General features: G+C 37.1%; 3 protein-coding genes across 7 annotated transcripts in view; 1 reads left to right on the forward strand and 2 right to left on the reverse strand.

The window, feature by feature from the left end:
- The first annotated feature begins 2,041 nt into the window (after positions 1-2,041).
- Positions 2,042-10,196, forward strand: LOC125228294 (coenzyme Q-binding protein COQ10 homolog A, mitochondrial). Its single transcript, XM_048132798.1, has 3 exons — positions 2,042-2,256; positions 2,423-2,539; positions 9,435-10,196. The coding sequence occupies exons 1-3, from the start codon at positions 2,192-2,194 to the stop codon at positions 9,877-9,879; spliced, it is 627 nt and encodes a 208-aa protein (XP_047988755.1). The 5' UTR covers positions 2,042-2,191; the 3' UTR covers positions 9,880-10,196.
- Positions 10,197-10,202: 6 nt separating this feature from the next.
- LOC125228295 (peptidyl-prolyl cis-trans isomerase H) lies at positions 10,203-11,624 on the reverse strand. Its single transcript, XM_048132799.1, has 3 exons — positions 11,137-11,624; positions 10,878-11,054; positions 10,203-10,521 (listed from the first exon to the last, which is right to left on the reverse strand). The coding sequence occupies exons 1-3, from the start codon at positions 11,218-11,220 to the stop codon at positions 10,228-10,230; spliced, it is 555 nt and encodes a 184-aa protein (XP_047988756.1). The 5' UTR covers positions 11,221-11,624; the 3' UTR covers positions 10,203-10,227.
- A 2,111-nt stretch (positions 11,625-13,735) lies between these two features.
- The window catches only part of LOC125228293 (NAD(+) hydrolase sarm1), a 101,954-nt gene continuing 93,595 nt past the window's right edge, over positions 13,736-22,094 (reverse strand). For all 5 annotated transcript variants that reach the window (XM_048132794.1, XM_048132793.1, XM_048132796.1 and 2 more), the window contains 7 exons: positions 20,766-21,008; positions 19,322-20,643; positions 18,994-19,229; positions 18,308-18,597; positions 17,532-17,698; positions 16,104-16,286; positions 13,736-15,016 (listed from right to left, as the gene is read on the reverse strand). In XM_048132794.1, coding sequence (XP_047988751.1) covers positions 16,133-16,286; positions 17,532-17,698; positions 18,308-18,597; positions 18,994-19,229; positions 19,322-20,643; positions 20,766-21,008 — 2,412 coding nt within the window. In that variant the 3' untranslated portion in view covers positions 13,736-15,016; positions 16,104-16,132. The remainder of the gene's footprint in view (positions 15,017-16,103; positions 16,287-17,531; positions 17,699-18,307; positions 18,598-18,993; positions 19,230-19,321; positions 20,644-20,765; positions 21,009-22,094) is intronic.

Raw genomic sequence — 22,094 nt, forward strand, 5'->3', positions numbered from 1 at the left:
GCGCGTTTCAACACAGGCAAGAATAATCTTGATAGTTTTGAATTTAATTGCTAGTAACATTTGTTTTGGTTTTACATGGGGACTTTTTTGTAAAGTTTACAAGAGATAAGAAAAGATTATGAAAACTTCCACCCCTAAGGGCGTAAAAAGGGTGTTATTTTTTTATTGTTATAGACTTGAAATTAGAGAATAATTAGAAAATAAAGGGAACTATCTAGCTGCTTTCGAACGCAAGGAACGCCGGACAATCGAACGGACGTCCGTTGTCTACAGACTGAGCGGGCCCGTGTCAGCACAGTGTATTTTATTCGAATTTTAGGTGCTTCAAAAAAATGTCTATCGACAGAAAGGTATGTCCTATACGTATGATTTTTCTTAAATATGTCAACAAGAAGTTCTAGTTTAGGATAATATTATTTAAGAGTTACACACACACACACAAAAATACACAATGTAATCCTCTTTTTATCGAAAAAAATGGAGAAGGTTAATAATCCACCATTTCAAATAAATCTTAAGATGTCAAACGATGACTACCTTGTACATGATATAATAAATAGGATTGTGATCATTTATTAACCTGAATAACATTTTTAACAGCACAATCACGAGTGAACCGGCATCTTTTGGGCGAGCTCACTCCATCGTAGGCCACGTCTTTGCCTTTGGCTAGTCTGTGGCCAAGAGTTTAAGCCCATTTATAATAATAGAAAAAAAAACGAGTTATCTCACTACGAAATTTGAAAACGTCTTCCGAAAAACTGATTTCTTTTAAGTATAAAAAGACATATTTTAGAATATTATCCCATGATTACCTAGCTTAAGATATGTTCTTTTAGGAACATTATCAGTTTTTTAATAATAATTTACAGTTTCTATATACTTTTGAATGAAAAAGGTTACATTTTGCAAAAAACGCTCGTCTTTAGGAATAAGGCTTCTTAAGTTGACATTTGTATAAATAAAACAACAACTAAACACAAAAAGAAAATTAAAATATAAAACAAAAATCAAAATACAAAAGTGACGACCGGTCTGGCTCAGTCGGTAGTGACCCTACCTGCTAAGCCGCGGTCCTGGGTTCGAATCCCGGTAAGGGCATTTATTTGTGTGATGAGCATAGATATTTGTTCCTGGGTCATGGATGTTTTCTATAATAAAAATAAATAAATCAATTTTAATTCAGGCAAAAAACCCATATGAATGTCAAAAACAAACATCGAAGTAAAATAAGACAATACAGTGTATAGAACGTGTAAAAATACAAAAAACAATAATTAAGTTAAAATACAATATAATAAAATAATTAAAAGCCATTACTTACATTTCTACAATTAGATACACCTTAATGTTTAATAACTTACTGCGCAATTAGTATTTTTGATAAGATTGTTGTATTTTTGTTCCGGTTCGCATCTCGATGCAAAGACAGCCAAAACCTACTAATAGGACTGTTTAAGTTCTCACTACAAGTGGCAAGAATACAATTTTCAGATCTGCGCAGCCTATTCCAAAAGGATGCCACCCTAGACCGAATTACAGCGAAGAAATCCGGGACGCGAGCCTCCGCAAACATACTCGATGCGCTGTAGAACCTTGGCAATCTTCTATGTATATAAGTATGTATTTATCTATTTAAGTATGTATATCGTCGCTTAGCACCCATAGTACAAGCTTTGCTTAGTTTGGGGCTAAGTTGATCTATGTAAGGTGTCCCCAATATTTATTTATTTATTTAAAAAGATCGCTGTCAGGATCGAACCTGAGAACATCTGCATACGAAGAGTGAGTAATTATAATTATTCTTTGATACGAAGCCAGCGCACTACCACAGGACTAAGTCTTGACTTGTCCAGTTTGACGAAATCAGCCTAGAGAAAGAAAAACGTCTAATGTCATGTCACGTCGCTGAGTATTGAGCGAGACATGCGCTCCTAGCGGTTCTACTTCGTCAGATTTTCCTCCTTCCTCTATTCTCCATGCCTTCTGTCAATTTGACTTGTCAATGTCAGTTGCCAGTATTCTCAGTATGTCAGTGCCACTGCCAGGCTGTTTGCTGAAATCTTTTTAGTCGAAACCATTGGTGGTCGTCTGGATTAGGGAAAAAATCCCGCGCTTTGAAATGGAATTCTAGTGACAATGTTTTACAGCTATTTTATAATAGGCACGTACCTTCTAGTGGAGTTACAACATGGTTATAATGAGAATTTATTGTTCTGCTGTAAGACTCCTGTCAAGAACAGATTCAAAGTCAAGGTAATAAAAACGTAATACGCGTTTTCTTTGCATGTTTTGTTGACACTTAATATGATTAAGTGCCTAATTTCTTTTATTTATTAATCTATTGATTGGCAGTGTAAGTTGACCTTCAAATACGTAGCCAAACTTACTCTTCCCTGTTATTTAATTTCACTTCCTATAGGTTTCAGGGTCATTGCAGAAATAGACTAGATGTCAACACATGGCAGCAACAACGTACGTTCTTCACCTTCCCTAAACAAAGCCGTAACCGCGAATATCGCGGGAGGCAGCTAGTAGGGTAAGTATCAACTCTATGAATTAGAGATGGGCCGAATACGAATATTCGGCCGAACATTCGGTTCAGCTGTTACCGAACCGAACATTCGGCCGAATATTCGGTTCCGCCATATTTTAAATCCTGGCTTGGAGTTAAAAACTTTTCAATGATTGATAATGGGTACTAAGGCTCTTATTGTTCCTATAATTACGCGGAGAAGAACATTTTGGGTTTTGTTTCTTAAAGTACGTTATTTTCACTTTTTTACATAATTATTGTAGGTTCTTATATTTTAACGCATTGTATCCTTACCCTTTGATGGTTCCTTAAAATGCTGAAATAGGATGTCATTATCCGATGAAAAAACTAAACAACTTACACTATTTATTTACTTTGTTTATTCGGTAAATATTCAGCAATGTAACCGAACTATTCGGCCGAATACAAACATTGAAAAACTTGCCGAATACCGAATATTCGACCCATGTCTACTATGAATATTTTTTAGTAAAAATATATCTAAGTTGCTTTGCCATATAATATAGAACCACGGTATACTACAACAAGTCCTTTGTATATTAAGCACTCAAACCAAATAAAATGAGTGGCCTTAAGTTTCTAATGTTTATTGATATTGCAATGTCCAATTTAAAAAATGTACATTTTCATTCATGGTATATTTATAGATGATGAATGACTGCCAAGTTTGTGCATCATCCAGCAGAGAAAGTTAAGAGCCCCATTTTAAATACAAAATGAACACACAAGAGTGTGTCTTGTCATAAATGTGTTAAGGCTGCTTTCAAGAGAAACGTCAAAATAATGTAAAATTGATAGTTTTAGTCGGTGAAATACTACACTTTCTGTTATCTAATAGATATATTTAACTAAAGTTTCAATTAGAGCATCTTTTTATCTTGATTCTTATCAGACGGGATTTTCGAAAACTAATTCACTAAATTATTTATGTTTTTTTTTCTGACACACGTTTAGGAAAACCCGCGTATAGCACTGAATTAGTCGATCTTATTTGAAAAATTTCGACAATTTTGAATACTGAAACTGGTAACTTTATAATACGTATATCCTGTACTACAATCTTCTCAGACTATATTTTTATTATAAGGTTTTGAAAAAGAGTAAACGAGGCTAAGACGAGTTGAATTTTTTACAGAAATTACCTAAAATTAAGTAGCAATTTCTTTGAAAATCTACATCACATTGAAATTATTTTCGTACAAAATTAATCTGCAACGTTTACTAAAATTGCTCTTATTTCTTAGTGGTTATAAATTTCTATTATATATTTTTGGCAATTTTTTGAAAACGAGCCTTCACCGTTACAATTATTACCACTTTTGGACATTTTCTCATATTTTGTTAGACCAAGTAGTAAAAGTCCTGTAATATGTTATATATTTGTAAACTACTCGTAAAGCCCTTAGTGGGGACGTTTATCGACAAAAAGAGGCCAAACCTTTTTTTTCTTGACCAAAGCATGAAACTTTGCACAGTTGTTCCTTATATCAAAATAAGCCGATTAAGATCGGGAGCCTTCGGGAGCCTCCCCCCTGGGGCTCGGGAGGGGGGGTCAAAGTACTGCTTCACCCGGCTTGCTTTGAAAAATTCTAACATAGCCCGTTTAGTTCATAGGTCATGTTTGGTATCGTTTTCGAGTAAATCAATAACGTAGAATTCATTTTTGGTACTAAAATTATAATTTAATGGTAAATAAAATAAAAAAATAATAAAAGTTTTAAATTTTCATCTATGATTTACAAATTCAAGTCATCATAAATGTCAAACTGTTTGCTTTTTCTACAAATAAAAAATATGATATGAAAGCCTATTTAATATAGATTATGAATAATATAATTTTTACCCACCTTTACTAACGTTAAGTTACATAAAAAAAACATTAAGCCGCGCGGCGTCGAGACGCCGCGAGCGTAATTTTAAAATGCCTTTATTTTAAAAAACTCTATTAGAACCCGTTTAGCTATTAGGTCGTGTTTAGTATCGTTTTCGAGTAAATTAATAACGTAGAATTTAGTTTTGGTACTAAAATGACCATTTAATGTTAAATGAAATTAAAAAAAAAAAAAAAAAATCTGTGAGTTGCAAATTCAAGTCACCATAAATGTCAAACGGTTTGCTTTTTCTATAAATATAAAAATATGATATTAAAGCCTATTCACAAAGGATAGTACGCGTTCACCTACGCGAGCTTAGACTGTGTGCGGGGAACGTGCCTCTTTCATATATTTGATCGCCAGTGTCAGAGGTGTGTTAATGCATAAATAGAAAAAGATTCATTATTATTGACTCCGGTGTCGACAACGGCAACACTCGGGTCGGACCACACGATCTAAAGACCGACTGTACCTGTTATTTATTCATTGTAGTGAATCCTGAAAGAAATTTATATAATAGTATTTTATACAATCGTGATATAATACAAAACTTTTCAGTCGAGTACCATGTGTAGTACGGTACGAGAGTGAAAAGCTTAATTATATCACTATTGTATACAATACTTTTTCTACGAGTCATCATCTTCATCATCAATGGACGGAAATATCACCATTCATGCAAGTTAAAATTAATGTCAATAGAGTCGTTCACCGTTGTATCAACATCGAATTACCTAGCAACCAATTGTTTGTAATAACCGTCTCTGATTGGCCGATAACGCGACAGATAAAAAAAATGTGTTTCAGATGCAGGAAAATTTGCCAGATATCGCAAATTAGTATAGAAATTGTATGAAGTTCTATTTTTGAAATTATTATAGTTAACTAAAGTCAATTATAATGAGCTTATTATAATTGAGTAGGAACTGCCATAGAGTATCCAACACTGAAAAGTTAGCACTTATAGTTTAGTCTGTGGTGTCCTAATTGACAGATTACTCATACTCATACTCATACTATACATTCCCTTCACAGAGACATAGCTGGGTACATATGGAACTGCATAAAGAAGGCTCTACCCACTTTATGCAGTTGCATCGGTGTTTGCAACCTGATTTACATTTACATCTTTTAACTTCTAAGCATATACTGGCCACTTCAGTATTGCCTCTGGGATGGAAGGAAGAAGGAGACGAATCGGTACCACACTACCCATTCTTCCTTCCTTCCATCCCCAACAAGACGGACTTGGCAAATTTTGGTGTGGCACCAACGCCTGACTCCAAACAAGAACGCCCTGAGTCCCATTTCTCAAAACTGAAAGTTACAAGTTACAAGCGGAAGTCTCTTTCCAACTTGTCATATTAGACATTGACAACCAGTTGAAAATTGTAACTTGTAGCTTCGAGAAATGGGCCCCTGGTACACTGTGCGCAGTATATGCTGATGCAAGGCAGCCTCTGAAGGAGGTATGTGCTCCAATTGTCGATCTTTTTGGTACCTAAAGAGGTAGGTACTTCGACCACTCATTCACCGTTACGCAACGACTTGTCCGAATCTGAAACAATATGTGCATTATCATTTTAGAGTCTACAACTATCAATTTACAATTTTTTGGTGGATCACGTAACCTTCAGTATTACCCACTTATGTTACGTATCATACAAAATTATTACAAACTTTAGTAGAATCTGATTTGCCTCTGATATTGCTCCATCTTGTAATAGTTTGACACCTTGGGTGGCCTGGCTAAGCTTCAAAGCCAAAAGAAAACGTTTCTAGATTAGACATAGTATGGGATAGGTACGATAAACGCAGCTTGAAACGATCAACAAGGGAGAAACATGGCCACCCAAGGCTTCAAACTATTACGAGATGGAGCAATATCATAGATAGGCTAATCTGATTCTACTAAAGTTTGTAATTATTTTGTATGATAGGTAAGTGTGTAATAGTGAAGGTGATCCACCAAAATGTTGTAATTTGATAGTTGCAGAATCTGTTTAAATAAAATGACAATGCACATATTGTTTCAGATCAAGGGTCCTTACGCAGCAGTGAATGAGTGAAGGAAGAACCTCTTTACTAGAAAAGATCGACACTTGGAGAACATACCTCCTTCCGAGGCTGCCTTACTTCATCATATACTGCCATTTGTCTAAGACTGGGGCTAAAGACATGCCAACCACACCCTTGCTGCCGACGCATTAGGACACCACGGACTCCACTGCCAGTCTAGTGCTGGCCGAATTTTGTGACACGCTGCACTTAACGATTTAATCCGCAAGGCTCTCGGCACAGCGAACATACCGACAACCCTCGAACCTGTCGGCTTATCAGCAGCAGACGGAAAGCGGCCTGATGGTTGCTCGCTTTTGCCTTGGTTTCTGGGACGACCCTTGGCGCGTGACCTGTGTGGATACCTTGGCTCCGTCCAACGTCTAACGTTCGGCCCAGAGACCAGGGACTGCTGCTGCAAAACGCCCTGTTTAAACGCACAAATATGCATTTTAAAAAACAACTACATATTTGCGGCAATTGCATTTGAAACATTTGGACCATGGTCATCAGACACCAAGCAGTTCGTGAAGGAAGTTTTCACCAAACTTGTCTGGGTGTTTGGTGACATACGCATAGGCTTTTACATCATATTTTTTATTTAAAGAAAAAGCAAACAGTTGACATTTTTGTTGACTTGAATTTGCAAATCATAGATGAATATTTTTTATTTATTTATTTACTCGAAAACATTAAATTATAATTGTAGTACATTAAAAATAAATTTCAATATATTTTGTTATTAATTTAAAAACATTTGTAATTTTAAGAAAAACTGTGATGTACATAATATAAATACTAGAAATAAACATAAACTCGCGGTGCCCTTCACACGGCTCTGTAAAATTAAAAAATCATTCATGGGTAATTGTGTTCGATTTTATAATAAACTTCCGAATCATATTACTGACTTGTCAATTAATAAATTTAAGAATCATGTAAAGCGTGTACTCATTTCCAAAGCTTATTATACAACACAAGACTACATGAATGATAAAACAACGTGGGATTAATTGTTATTCGAAATGGTTTCTTATTTTTACGTTTATTATTATTATTATTGTTGATGAAATTAATATTGTATTTTTTTGGACATTGGATTTTTCCTAGAAATATTCTAGACATGTATTTTTATATATACATATACCTAATTATATATTTTTTGTTTAACGATTATTTTTATATGAAATTGTATATTATAGACTCAATATTATTATGAACAATAATTTACAACAATAAATTGCTCTGATAATTAGGTTAGATTAAGATCATAATATATATGTAATGAACTATTCATAAGAGCTTGTAACTAGGCCTACATGAATAAAGATATTTTGAATTGAATTGAATTTAATAGAGTTTTTAAAATAGAGGTATTTTAAAATTACGCTCGCGGCGTCCCGACGCCGCGCGTCTTAAAGTAATTTTTTTGTGGAACTTAACGTTTGTGAAGGTGGATAAAAGTTATATTTTTTATAATCTATATTAAATAGGCTTTCATATCATATTTTTTATTTATAGAAAAATCAAACAGTTTGTCATTTATGATGACTTGAATTTGTAAATCATGGATGAAAATTTCAAATTTTTTAATTTTTTTTTAATTTTACTTACCATTAAATTATAATTTTAGTACCAAAAATGAATTCTACGTTATTGATTTACTCGAAAACGATATCAAACATGACCTAATAGCTAAACGGGGTCTAATAGAGTTTCTAAAATAAAGGCTTTTTAAAATTACGCTCGCGGCGTCCCGACGCCGCGCGCTTAAAGTAATTTTTTTTACTTAACGTTAAAAAGGTGGATAAAAGTTATATTTTTTATAATCTATATTAAATAGGCTATCATGTCTTATTTTTTATTTATAGAAAAAGCAAACAGTTTGTTATTTATGATGAACTGAATTTGTAAATCATGGATGAAAATTTCAATTTTTTATTTTTTTTTATTTTATTTACCATTAAATTATAATTTTAGTACTAAAAACGAATTCTACGTTATTGATTTACTCGAAAACGATACCAAACATGACCTATTAACTAAACGGGGTAAGTTAGAATTTTTCAAACCAAGCCGGGTGAAGCGGTACTTTGACCCCCCTCCCGGGCCCCAGGGGGAGGCTCCCGAAGGCTCCCGATCTTAATCGGCTTATTTTATATAAGGAACAACTGTGCCAAGTTTCATGCTTTGGTCAAAAAATTTAAGGTTTTGCAATAAACTCCCCAGCTACAGGTGTTTATGGGACTCATGTCTGCATTTTGCATTCAAAAGTCCATTCATACATACTTAAACATTATAATATAACAATTGTGTCATCATCCTCCTCCCGGCATTTGCCTCGGCTCATGGGAGCCTGGGGTCCGCTTTGACAACTAATTCCAAGATTTGGCGTAGGCACTAGTTTTACTGCCATCTGACCTTCCAATCTGAAGGGTAACTAGGCCTTATTGGAATTAGTCCGGTTTCCTCACGATGTTTTCCTTCACCGAAAAGCGACTGGCAAATATCAAATGACATTTTGCACATAAGTTCCGAAAAACTCATTGGTTCGTACCAGTACCGGGGTTCAGGGGTTCGAAAGTCGCACGCGTTTACCTCCTGTACAATTTATGTTTGGGATAAACAACTCCTATTTATGTAGTGTGTCTATTTTTAGTGACATCATCCTCATTGAATATGGATTAGCAAATCATTATAATAATTGTTCATTGATTTGTCCATAACAGTTCAGTTGTTTAGAAAATATATGTATAAAGATAAGGTGATGTGAGCATCCCTCTCAGATAAAAGGCCCTAGCTCTATACCATTTCTCCAGGGCAGGGCAATGTATAGGTCTTATTTTGACAAATTTTCGGAAACTTATGGAGAATTCAACAAATATGGATCTAATCTAAAAGAAAAGCATTTGAATTTACTTACAATGTTATACTTTTTGTTACAGGTACACAATGGAACAAATGTATGAAGTTGTTGCTGATGTAGAGAATTACCACAAATTTGTACCTTGGTGCAAGCAGTCCCTAGTAAAACAAAAATCTAGTAATCGACTAGTAGGTGAACTCATTGTTGGATTCCCTCCTATAAACGAAAGCTACACATCCATTGTGACCCTAGTCAAACCTCATTTAGTAAAAGCGGAGTGTACAGATGGCAGACTATTTGAACACCTCATCACTGTCTGGAGATTCAGCCCTGGGCTCAAAAAAGAACAACAATCCTGTGTAGTGGACTTCCACATAGATTTTGAATTCCGTTCAGTATTCCATTCCCAAATATCCAATTTATTCTTTGACCAAGTTGCCAAAAAAATGGAAGGGGCATTCATTGCTGAAGTTGGTAATAGGTTCGGTACAGCAACCATGCCACCAAGAAATTTACTAATATGAAATTAATACTATCAGTCTCAAGAGTATTCTTCTATTCTTCTATTTGTGATCTGAGGCCCATTTCTCAAAAGTGAAAGTTAAAAGTGGAAGTCTTCCAACTTGTCATATTAGACATTGACTACCGCTTGTAAATTGTAACTTGTAGCTTCGAGAAATGGGCCCCTGGAAAACATTCTCCAGACAGAATATGCACTAAAAATTATACAAGATTTGACAATTTTTGTTACCTATGTGTAAGTGATATTAATATATTTTCCTGAAAAAAATTATTTATTGTAACATAATCGAAGCCGAGCTTCTGTAATCTAGAAGGAAATAATAAGTTAAGAATTTTAAAAATGTTTTTATTTACATTTGCCCACATTGTGATATTGTGACTGGTATTTTTGGTTTATTATTAGGGCCTGTGGGTACATTCTCTATTTTTCTCATAACTAGTAAACCATCAATGACTCGTCCAAACACTACATGCTTATTGTCTAGGAAGTTGCACTTTGCACAGGTAATGAAGAATTGGCAGCCATTAGTGTCTTTCCCACTGTTGGCCATGGACAGTAAACCTGGCGAGTCATGTTTTAGGCCAAAATTTTCATCTGCAAATGTGCTGCCTCCATAGATACTCATGACACCGGTACCATCTCCCTGAGGAAGAAAAAAAAATTAAAATATTCTTATTTAATTTCTTTCATAGGTATGTTAGTATAAAATTGGCTATTTTGACTGTTGTTTATCTATTTGTTGCTGACAAAATAATTGTATTGATAAGACCAATCTTGGTCTCAAGCACTAATGTATAACTATAAATTGTGAAACAGAATCAGAACTACAGAATTGCTTTCCATTTTGATGGCATGGCAATAATTAACATGTGGTAAAAACCGTCCCTATAATATAAAGTACAAGCAATGACATTAAATACATACTTTTTATATCTATGAGTACAAGTAACTTTGAATTAAATTTCATTCATTACTTACAATCGAATTAAAATTACTTACATTTACAAAATCGCCTCCCTGTATCATGAAATCTTTGATGACTCTGTGAAATGTAGCGCCTTTGTACCCTAAAGGAACACCATCCCTTCTGTATTCACCGGTACAAAATTCTCTGAAGTTTTCACTTGTCTTGGGTACAACGTCGGCAAATAGCTCAAAAATCATTCGCCCTATTTCCTGTAAATATGTAACATCAATTTAATAAGTGAAATATTAAACCTGTAATAAAAACAAGATTGAAATATGCTGGTAAGCTCACCATTGTCCCAACAGTAATATCGAAAAACACTACAGGATTGTTGGGGTGTCTCAGTTGAGACTGAATTTGATTCCAAGTCGGCATTCTTGAAAATTCCAAGTAGGAATTCTGATTAATATGAACTTTTATTCAAATAATAACATATAAGTTAGGTTATCGCTGAAATAACTCGAATGACAGTTCCTTTGCTTGTTTGGGGCAGGGAGCGTTCAAAAACCTTGTTAATTATTATAGCCGTAACAGATAGTCGTACCGTACTAGCCAGTGACTTGGTTATTTATTCCTCGTTCACATTTATAGTTGGGTTCTTAACGCCACGATTGTAATTGCCGTATTTATAATTAAATTTGCATCATATTGTTCAATATGACGAATAATAAGCTTTAAGAAACCACGAAGTGCATTGCGGACGTCTATAAAGCCCACCACCATACCCAGGAAAAAAATTGAGGTTATGTTTTCAAATGTCGAATCAAAACAAAGGCAAACAAGCTAACGGCTCTGTGATCACTTTATAAGAATAGTAGTGTAATGAAGTGAATAAATCGTGAACTATTAACATGGCTAATATTAGCAATGAATCAAAGTTTCCTGATTACTACGAAGTCCTTCAGTGCCATAGAACCGCCTCGAATGAGGAGCTGAAGAAAAGTTACCAAAGTCTGGTATTATCTACCCATCCAGATAAAGTAAGTAGTAATCATGACCGTTTCCTGCTTATACAAAAAGCATGGAATGTCCTTCGGGATCCAGAATCAAGGAAAGTGTATGATGCCCAGTTGTCCAGTTCAGAGCATAATAGTTCTGAAGTTCTTCTATATGATGTGATAAGTTTAAAGGACATGGATTTTGATGATGGTGTATATACTTATTTGTGTAGATGTGGTTCAAATTATGTGCTTGAAGAAACGGACAGAAAAGAGAATGAACCAGTGATAATTGACTGTGAGGAGTGTTCATTCTCATTAAAAGTAAATTGTTGACAGTCGCCTCTATGAAATCAGGTCATTTCAAATGTAATATGTTAATTTATGTGTAAATAAAATCTTGCAATTATTGTAACATTGATTATCATTTATATTTCAGATTAAGTCGCCTAACTGTATATAATATGTCAAAAAGTAGTCAAAGGCCCCAGTTTGTTGTTTACTATAAAGACAAGATTTGCTAGTATTTTATCTTTACAACTGGTCAAAGTGTCCTTATGGTAAACAACAAACTGGGATTGTTTGCCCTGCAGTGACAAATGGTGAAAAAAAAAACATTATTCAGTGTATTCAAGAGTTGAAGATGGAATGTGAAGTGTTTATGTAAGTAAATTTATTCCCTTAGTATTGTTAGATTAGAGCAGTCAAGGCTGATGACCTTATTTTATATTTATTTATAATATTGTGTATTAGAATATTAAAATAAAATATTTTTAGATTTTGATTTGGATGTATTTTTACTCATGTACTCACTCAATGTGAGAGCAGCAGTAGTAGTAGTTACAGTAAGTAGTATTTAGTAGATAGCAGCTGTAGTTTGGTAGTAGATACTAGATAGGTATTCGGTGCTGACATAGATTAGCTTAACTTAGGATTAACTGATACATTTTTGTTTCTATACTTAATTTTGATGAGAAATTGAGGTAGGCCTGGCCTGTGGTCATCCAAAGCCATACCAACTTTAAATTGGAACTTAATCGCAAATCACAATATTAAAACTAACCTCCTTTGGGGACGGCATTGTCCTTGTGTTCTCGGAGTTATTATGTGTAATAATCATGAATGATGAAAGTTTAAACCACTGCATAGTTCATACTTATTATACCTTAGTAAAAATTGCTTTGTGTCTGAAAAAAGTATGCACACTCTACATACAATCCCTTTCCCTTGAGGTAGGAATCTCAAATAACATAGTCACTGTCAGAGCTTGCTACAGACAGGTCATCTTGGCGATCTACCATCTTTAACAGTGTTAAATCGTTTGAGGAAAACCGCCTCATGACGTTAGATATCAAACGCCAACAACACAAAGAGAGACCAAAGCCCTCCTACGTGTATACTTACAATACGTCTGGTCAACTCTATTGTCACGCCTGCAAAAGAGTCTTTAAAACCAAGTTCGGCTTGGCCAGCCACATAAGAGCCCATAACAGGCAAATTAATTCATAATCTGCTGAGGTCGCCATCATCGAAACCGATGAGGAGGACTATATATACTATATGTGCTAAGCTTCTTCTAATATTACTGCCATTCCTAAATATATGTGTCAGAAGGAAAAATGTTTTAAGTATGAAGTTTCTAATGAAATCATTTTTAAGGTACTATCAGCTGCAAAAGTGCATGGCGAATTTATCAATGAATTCATTCATAATTCGTCCATGCAATTTTGCAGCCCACTGTACATGTTTGCAGTCAATTTTCATTTATGATGTATCCATTTGGTTAAGGATGTGCATTGCTCATTTGGACAGTGTATTAATAGCGTCTTTAAATATCTGCAGCCTCTTGATCTCTCAGCCTCAATTTTTATAACAATATCTGTCCAGACATGTTTAGTGTCATGTCATAAGTCATAATATATTTTAGGGATAAAACAACAAAATAAGTCTCATAATTTTAATAATACCATTTATTTCACGGTTAGAACTAGTACATAAATATATATCTTTAGGGGGTAAAGTATAATCATGTTTCATTATTATATGGTTAACTCATTATAATCAATGACTACATTAACAATTTATTCTAAGGTAAAATTTTGTACAATTTTCAACAATATAAGGTACAAGACGAATTGAAATCAGAGTGCTGAAAAGTTAAATAACAAGTAAAACTAGCAATTTCATTACTTCATACAATAATTTCTAAAAGATCTAAGCTATCACATATGCATATTGTAATGTTGTATAATCCGCTCATTTGACATTATACTTTATTGGCAAGACACTAAAACAAGAAATAATACAATATGTCCATAAATTCACATATATTTTGTATAGAGAGTGAAGAGATAGAGAGATAAAAATTAAATAATTAGTTATTGCAAGTCAGAAAGCGTAAAAGCAATTTGCCATACTACAACGAATAGCAAACTGTGTATTCAACATTATTACCACCTCATGCGGTGTTCTTGAAACACTGCAGGGTAGCAACTACATGTCACATCTCAATGGTCAATCCACGTCATGCACTCAAAGAGATTACATTTTTATTGATAAATAAATTTTTAGCTACAGCTAGTTTTAAAGCAACTAGACATGTTACTCTGCTTTCTTCATCATAAGGACACATACACATTTAGACTCTCGGTCTATAAACTCTTTTTTTAAACTTCTAATATTAGTCGCTTAGTGAGATGGTTCAGATTTATTATGTGAACGCGTCCTTACTTGCGGATTTACGAGCCTGTATTCGATAACTAACAAATAATTTTAACATCGACATACACAAATATATACACAATTGTGCGCACTTTTGTACTTTAAAATATGATTCACATAAATATGCGATAAGTCCAATAAGGCAGCCATTTACAAGGCACACACTGCAAGCGTATCGTTTCACGGGTCGCACTCATCATCAACATAGTCTAACTTTGTTCACACATCTGTCCATGAAGTTTTTTTTTCTTTTCGTTTGCGTGGAGGCTTCTACGGGAGTATCTATAGTGTGGGGTTGTTCGTCCAGCATGCCCTCGCAGCTTTTACATCGTCGCGATTTGGTCTCCTCACTGTAGTCCAAGTTGTCGCTACTTTCGGATAAACGTTCTGGTAGACTGTGTAAGGACTTCATTGGGGAGGCGGTTTGCGAGCTTCCGACGGACAGCTGGTCGCAACTAAGCGAGTATACTGGCGAAGCTTTTTCTAAAGATGATTGGCGGCGTCTTCGCGGTCTGTAAATAAAGGTGTTAGTTAAAACAGTCGGGAGTGTTCTTAGCCATGTTTCATGAAAATCGGTCTCCTATGTCGCGGTCGGGGGTTTTTTCAAAATTTTAATTTTGTGGTTAGGTTATTATTAACGCCCTTATCCGAACGAGTCTATAATATATTCGTTTGACAATCCAATCTATAGCTTTTGCTACAAACGTTGTACCTACATATTACAATTTAAACCTGAACGGCCTGAACTCTTTTAACACCGCACTTAGCGTGTGTGGCATGTCTTGTAAACACTGTTGTAAATCTGAATGCACGAAAGTTTTTAGTCAGACCAAGTTAAGCTGGCAGCGATTTTTTGGCAGCCCAGAATTTGTAAACGTCATTATTTCATAGAAAATTGATGTTTGACATAACGTGTACCGTGATTTGACTATTGGCACAGAATATATAATAGTACAAGTACAGAAGGCCCACTGCTTTGATGTTCACGAAATGCCGCCTTTTAAATGCCTACAAAATTCTAACAAAGAAACGAGCCGCACGTGCGCAGCGTCGGACGATAGGGTTGCCTATGGATTAAAACGAATTAATACTCAGATAAAATGTTATACTATTATTATATATTCCAGTCTTGGGTACTTTCTAGGCATTTATAAGTCCCAACATCACAAGCCTTATTGAACTTTTCTGTGGGATTAATCAATAGTAGATCTGTGTAAGATTGTCCTATTTTATTTATGATGTCTTTTTAACTAAGCATTATTAGCCATTCCACACGCGGACATCGCATATGAACCTTAAAAAAAAAACTCGCAACGTAAAGTAAAAATAGAAAGTGCGAACGTGCGTTCCGTGAGAATGCGCGCCACCCCTGATTAGGCCGCGAACTCGCGGCCGCCAGCATGTACTTGTAGCACGGCGATAGAATCGCGGAGTGAGCCGCCCCTGCTATTGGGCTGTTGCCACTTGCGTCATATGGCGGTTTAGCACAAGTTTCGTTGTTGCGCGCGAGTCCATACATCAAGCGCGACTTCAAGTATAGACTCGCGGGCGACAGTGCAAGTTGTGCTAGACCGCATGGTCGGGTTTTAATGAACTTACCTAATAGGCGGCAGCGTGTAGCTGTCTAGTCAATCGTTCTTGTCACTCCCTCGGCTCTCGCATGAGGCCATCCGCTGGTAGTTTGGCGGCCCTCGGCCTATGGTCGCCGTGCTCGGCGTACTGACGTCACGGGACCTAAGACCGTCAAGCCGGTTCGAAAGATTCGACTTGCCGCGGAGAAAACTGAAAATTAAAGGAAAATATTGGTTAATTTGAAAGTCTTCATAGTGGCAAATGGCTTACATAGAAACTTCCATGCGGAGCTACCTTTTCTCTGCAGCTTACATCAGCCAACAACCTCATAATTTGTCAATGTTGCTGCTGGTGTTTAAACATTTTGTCACTTATAACACTTTAAGTTCTCGCGCTTTGTACACATATTTAAAGTCACACACAGGTCGAACGCGATTAATTAACATTATTTTTACCTTTTTTCCCAACGTTTCGGCCAGGTTGCACTGGCCGTGGTCGCGGAAGACTGACGTCCCAGCAAAGTGTCACCGGAGATGTAAACAACACAAAACTACCCGATATTAATTTATATAAATGTTCGGGGTAGACAAATAAATATAATCTACCCGCTTTTAGTTATTGTTTATTTCCCACCGCACGACACACAGCACTCACAACATCCGCGCACTGGTCCGAAGATAGATCTTTTGGTTTGAACATTTGAATCACTGGTCCCCATGTTGGCGATAATCTATACCCGTCTTCCCTGTTAAAGTTTTTAGGATATTTTTTAATTTCGATCGCCTCCCTCACAATCCGGGGATAATAGTGTCGCTCGGTGGAAAGAACTTTGGGTTTGTGTAGCACTTTGCTGGGACGTCAGTCTTCCGCGACCACGGCCAGTGCAACCTGGCCGAAACGTTGGGAAAAAAGGTAAAAATAATGTTAATTAATCGCGTTCGACCTGTGTGTGACTTTAAATATTTTGTCACTTATTATTTAGTCCTGAGAGTCTCGAAAAGGTCGGGACGATTTCATAGAGATTTTTCTAGGCACCATAACCGCTTGCCAAAGAAAAGGAGTGGGAATCCCACAGAATTATTTGCCATTGTTTTGTGTCATGTCATGCAATCACACCTATTACTTCTAAATCTTACTGCGCCTATTCCGAGCAAAAAGTCCTTCATCCTACTTTGTCGCATGCCATAGACACATTGAGAGGTTATGCGTTATTATCGTTAACTTTATATCGCCCTTAAGGATAGCGACGAAATTGAACCTTACGGCTCAGCCACGACATTGGGCTAAGCGCGACAGCGGTGAGCGGCGGCCATACATTGGAGCGAGACACAGCGATGGGACTTTTCATTCGCACGTATGGCTGCCGCTCACCGCTGTCGCGCTTAGACCAATGTCGTGGCTGGGCCGTTAGATTACACTGAGACACTAAGGGGATAAGTTGTAAAGTGTGTGCACCTTTCTAGTTTCTCAACGCAGGCATCCTGATAATCGTGTATCCACCGCACGGCGTTGAACTTGGAGACCGTGCGCATGTCCTCGGGCAGTTCCTCGGGCTCCGGCCAGGCGAAGTTGTCGATAATCGGCACTATGTTGCACTGAGACTGCAACGCTGCCACTATCTCCTGGAATTTAAATTTTTTTCATTAGTCAAATTTGATATGTTTTTTCATTAGGTAGTCAAATATGATAGGGCGCTCTAAGGTTTCGACTTATACAACAATGTTTCTCCTCCGAATCTCTTTTGCTCGGTGAGCTGGACCTATACATATTTTTTCTGAGTTTAGGTTACTTTTCAAATTGACCGAGTCATAGCTAGGGGGCGCTGGAAGCGTAGGCTCCTAAGCTGTAGAGCCAATAAATTGTTACAGGTAGTTAATAATTACTTCAGATAATTCTTTAGGTGGGTTTCAAGAATACTTGTAGCTGATATCGTTTATTACACTTTCGAGGAGGCTGCGTGACGTCATGTTTGCATTTTTTACGTTATCATTTATTGGGTTAGGTACGCTATATTTATTATCTACCACGAATAAGCTACATATAACTATATTACCAAAGTAAGCTTAATTTCTGCTTAAATTCGTCAGTTTAACAAATCAGGATATCGAATTTGGAGGTACGTCTAGTAATTAATTAAATATTAATTGACACTAATGTGTTGAACCGTCATTAGTATGTCGAAATAAATGCTTATACTAAAAATACATAGATGTTCGAAGTGGTTTTCTTACACGATGGACCCAGTCTTTTTGCTCATTGTCATGTTTGCACCTGTCCAGTGCAGAAGGCGTGAGAACTAGTAAGAAGTGTTTCGCCTGTCTTATGCTCTGTAGGAGGTTGTTGTCGAATTTTCCGGCTTCTAGCCTCTCTACATCGATGAATACTGTGAACCCTCTGAGCTGCAAGTGGACTTTCAGAAGACTGGCAAGTTGGGAGCCATTTGATCGTCGATAGCTCACGAATACATCTAGATTCTTCTCGAGGTTCTCTTCGCCCTTGCTTGGAAGAGTGCTTTCGTAAACTGAAAATTATAAACAAAATACTTTTATTTTGAATACGGTAATGTTTTTTTTTTATATTTCTGTTTCTTTTTTATTGTAGATATTTATTAGATAGAACACGTCAGAATACAATATTTACAAATCTCTTATCGGAAATATAACTGCGTTGTGCGTTGTTCAATCTAATATATTAAGCTTGTGATAATCCTAGTGGCCTTAATGTAACTTTCATGTTTGACTATTATTAATATAACGGACCCAGTGTTTTATCATATCTTTGATGTGCTATAACTTTGGACAATATTTACAGCGTAATATGTGACTAGGTTTATGAAATTTACGATCATCATATAATATTTCTGCTCTTGGCTAACGCAGGAAACTGTTAAAATGATTGATAGTCATAGTCAACTTACCTTTGATAGCATTTAGGATCTGCAGACGGTGAATGCTGTTGACGATGCGACATTCGTTCTCCAGTTGTTCATCGCTGAGGCCGCGGATAGACTCCTTGTCGACCCCAGCATTCAGCATCGAATACGTGTAGATAGTGTACTCTGGACCAATTCCTCCTAAGAACTCGTTGAGGCTACCCGTGTCTCTTGAACTGTAATCTGCCATTTTCTTCAACTGCTGAAGTTCTCTTGTGAATCTGAAATGAAAAACGCATGCGTTAAATAAACACTCTTTATATAAATGGTGGTAAAATAGGACAAAATGTGATTATCAAAAGTTCTAACATACCTTTTTCGTTTGATTCCATTTTGTAAACCTATGTCTTCCTTGAGATTTTCTTCTGTTAGTTGCAGTAATAAATCTCCATCTACTCTACTTTCATAAAAGTTATTCGCGTACTCAGAGAATCCTATTTGTTTCACCCATTCTCGGACGTCCTCAATGGACCATAAGGGAACCTGCTGTGATAGTTTGTGAGGCACTTCTTCCCCAATAAGACGTAAGGCTTGTGCCGCATATTTGGACGCCACCGCGTTTGGACAGCTAGCCACTTTCTTTAAAGATTCTATCGCTCCTATTTCTCTGAATATTTCTGTATTGCCCTGTTGTTTTTTGATACCAGCTTCCATACAGAAATGGAATGCTGCTAGATTTCTCGCTTCCTCCCTCTTCGAGCTGAGTACTGGCGCAAGTCGTTGCAGCCAGGTTTTGCTCTGGCCGTGGGCATGTGCAAGGTTCGATCGAGCGAACTCTGACGGATTATGCGTCGTGACGAAAGGTTCTACCAAATCTAATGTACCTGATTTCAAAACAGCAGCTTCGATTTCTTTATTTGCTACTAGAACTGCGATGGCTAAGCAAGCGTAATACTTGATATTGTCGTCAGTGTGGAAAGCTAGGGGGAATAACCACATGGGGACTTTTCTTTTGATCATTGCCTCTTGGTTTTCGGCGCCTCCGTAGAGTGACAGATTAGCGAGCGCCGTTGCACAATGTCTTAGTGTTTCTACATCATTTTTTCTGCATTCGAACAGTACAGCATCTAAGCCTCCTAATTTGATCACATCACTGCAAGTGCCTTCGCTGTGCTTGAATAAGTGTTCTAATATCCCAGTGCCTATTCTAGAGTGGTCTACCGAGTTAGCGTGTTTCGTACAAACGCACGCTACGTTTACAACTTTTTCAAGGCCGTTTTCAACAACATGCGCTCTGTTCTCAGTAGTTAGGCACTGTTCAAGAACTTTTGCTGATGAAAATTGTAAATCAGGATTGCTTGATTCTAGGCAGTTAGCCATTAGAATATCCAAACCGCCGGATGTTCGAAGTGTGTTGCATAGGGAATACCCCAGCTCATGTCCGTATGTTGGTACTGCCCACGCTCTTCGCACTATCTCGTTTAATTTGTTAAATTGTGTAGAAGCAGTTTTTCTATCGATCTGATTATTCTTAACTGATGTAATAAACGCATTCATTCTTGTTGAATATTTCGCTATGGCTTGTTCAACATCCTTCTGATTCGAATTTGCATTCAGCTTGTCTAAATCATCAAAAGTTAAGTTAGTTAAGTCTTCGTCGCCTGGTTTAATCGTTCCGTTCAACATCTGACTCATCTGCAATAAAATAAATGTATGTAAGTATGTATACAAATTGTATGAGATATATCAGGTTACGAAATGTCAATAAATATGGCGTAAGATTTTACGCCCATGGATTTTAATTTTATGGTGCTTACCTGTGATGACAGCATTGTTTTTGTGGAGAGGTTCTTGCTAGAGATTGTCATGTTGGAATGCGCGACGCTGGAGTGCTCCTTGTGGCTGAACATGCCACTTGAAGTGACCGTGTGGAGAGCTTGTGTTGACGCCATGGCCTTCTTTTCTGCACTAAAAGCCTCCGTCTGTAGCTTGGAACTCGTAGCGGACATGTTCTTTGCTTCTTGAGACGTGATTTCACCCGCTTTCAGCGATCGCTGTTCCTAAAACGACAAAATACCTCTCATCAATAAATTGAACTGCGAACAAAAACGCTAATGACTGTCTATTAGTATTCTAATTTGATGCGGCAACAAACTTGTCGAATTCCGAAAAACGTGTAGTCATACTACTAGCATTAATTCTGGAAAATACGTTTGACCTCAGTACACGATGAACTTGTTATCACTATAGCCACTGTTATAATTTTTAGCGCGATGTCTCACAAAACAAATATTTGATTTGATAGTTACACCGGTTACGATGCGCAATTTAGGTCTCGGACGTCGTCTTGAAGACATGGTAATAGGTCGGAATACCACCGCAACGTGTCACAGCTCTAAGAACACTACATTTATATCAGAAAACAGTCCCACATAAAACTATTCGGATTATACGTCCTATCGCTTCTATTGGAAATAGGCCAATCGCGTGGAACTGGCGGGATTTTCGTGAATATTTTAAGGTTTGTGTACAGACGTCATGTGTTTAGAAGGTCGACAGCGAGAACTAATAGGAGAAATTGCTCTCACCGAAGGATTCTGTGTTTGCTGAGGGAAGCGCGACAGGACGCCACGATGGACTGGCCACGGGGCCCCCCCGCCCGCGGACATTCCGCTTCTATATATAAGCGAACTATTCGTGTACTGTATCGCGCCTGCGCAATAATTGACTTCCGCATGCGCTCGCGCGCACGACGGTCAGGCACCGACTGAGCGGTAACGGAACGAGCGCGCGTCCAGCGATAAGCTCGCGTAGATAAATGCTCTCACCGGTCCTGGCGATCCTCCGCGCAGCATCCTGCTGGCCCATGCGACGATGCGCGCCATATTCCTATCATAGTCGGTATTTGTGGAATTTTTCCATTTTAACGTTGTGCTTCCGATGCAAGGAGTTGCGCCGTACTGAACATTTCGGCGCGGTTAGTGAGGCTCGTACTAGCACCGATATCGATCGGCGGCTGTCTGGCGAGGTCACGTCCTTCGGCGCGCCTTTCTGACTCCTACTAGTAGACGCGTGGAAGACAGAATTTACGCTACTTCATATACGTATTTGTAAAATAAAGTTTTGCGCATGCGTAAGTATTTTTG

The sequence above is a fragment of the Leguminivora glycinivorella genome, chromosome 7, assembly GCF_023078275.1.
Source record: "Leguminivora glycinivorella isolate SPB_JAAS2020 chromosome 7, LegGlyc_1.1, whole genome shotgun sequence".
NCBI classification, from domain to species: Eukaryota; Metazoa; Arthropoda; class Insecta; order Lepidoptera; family Tortricidae; genus Leguminivora; species Leguminivora glycinivorella.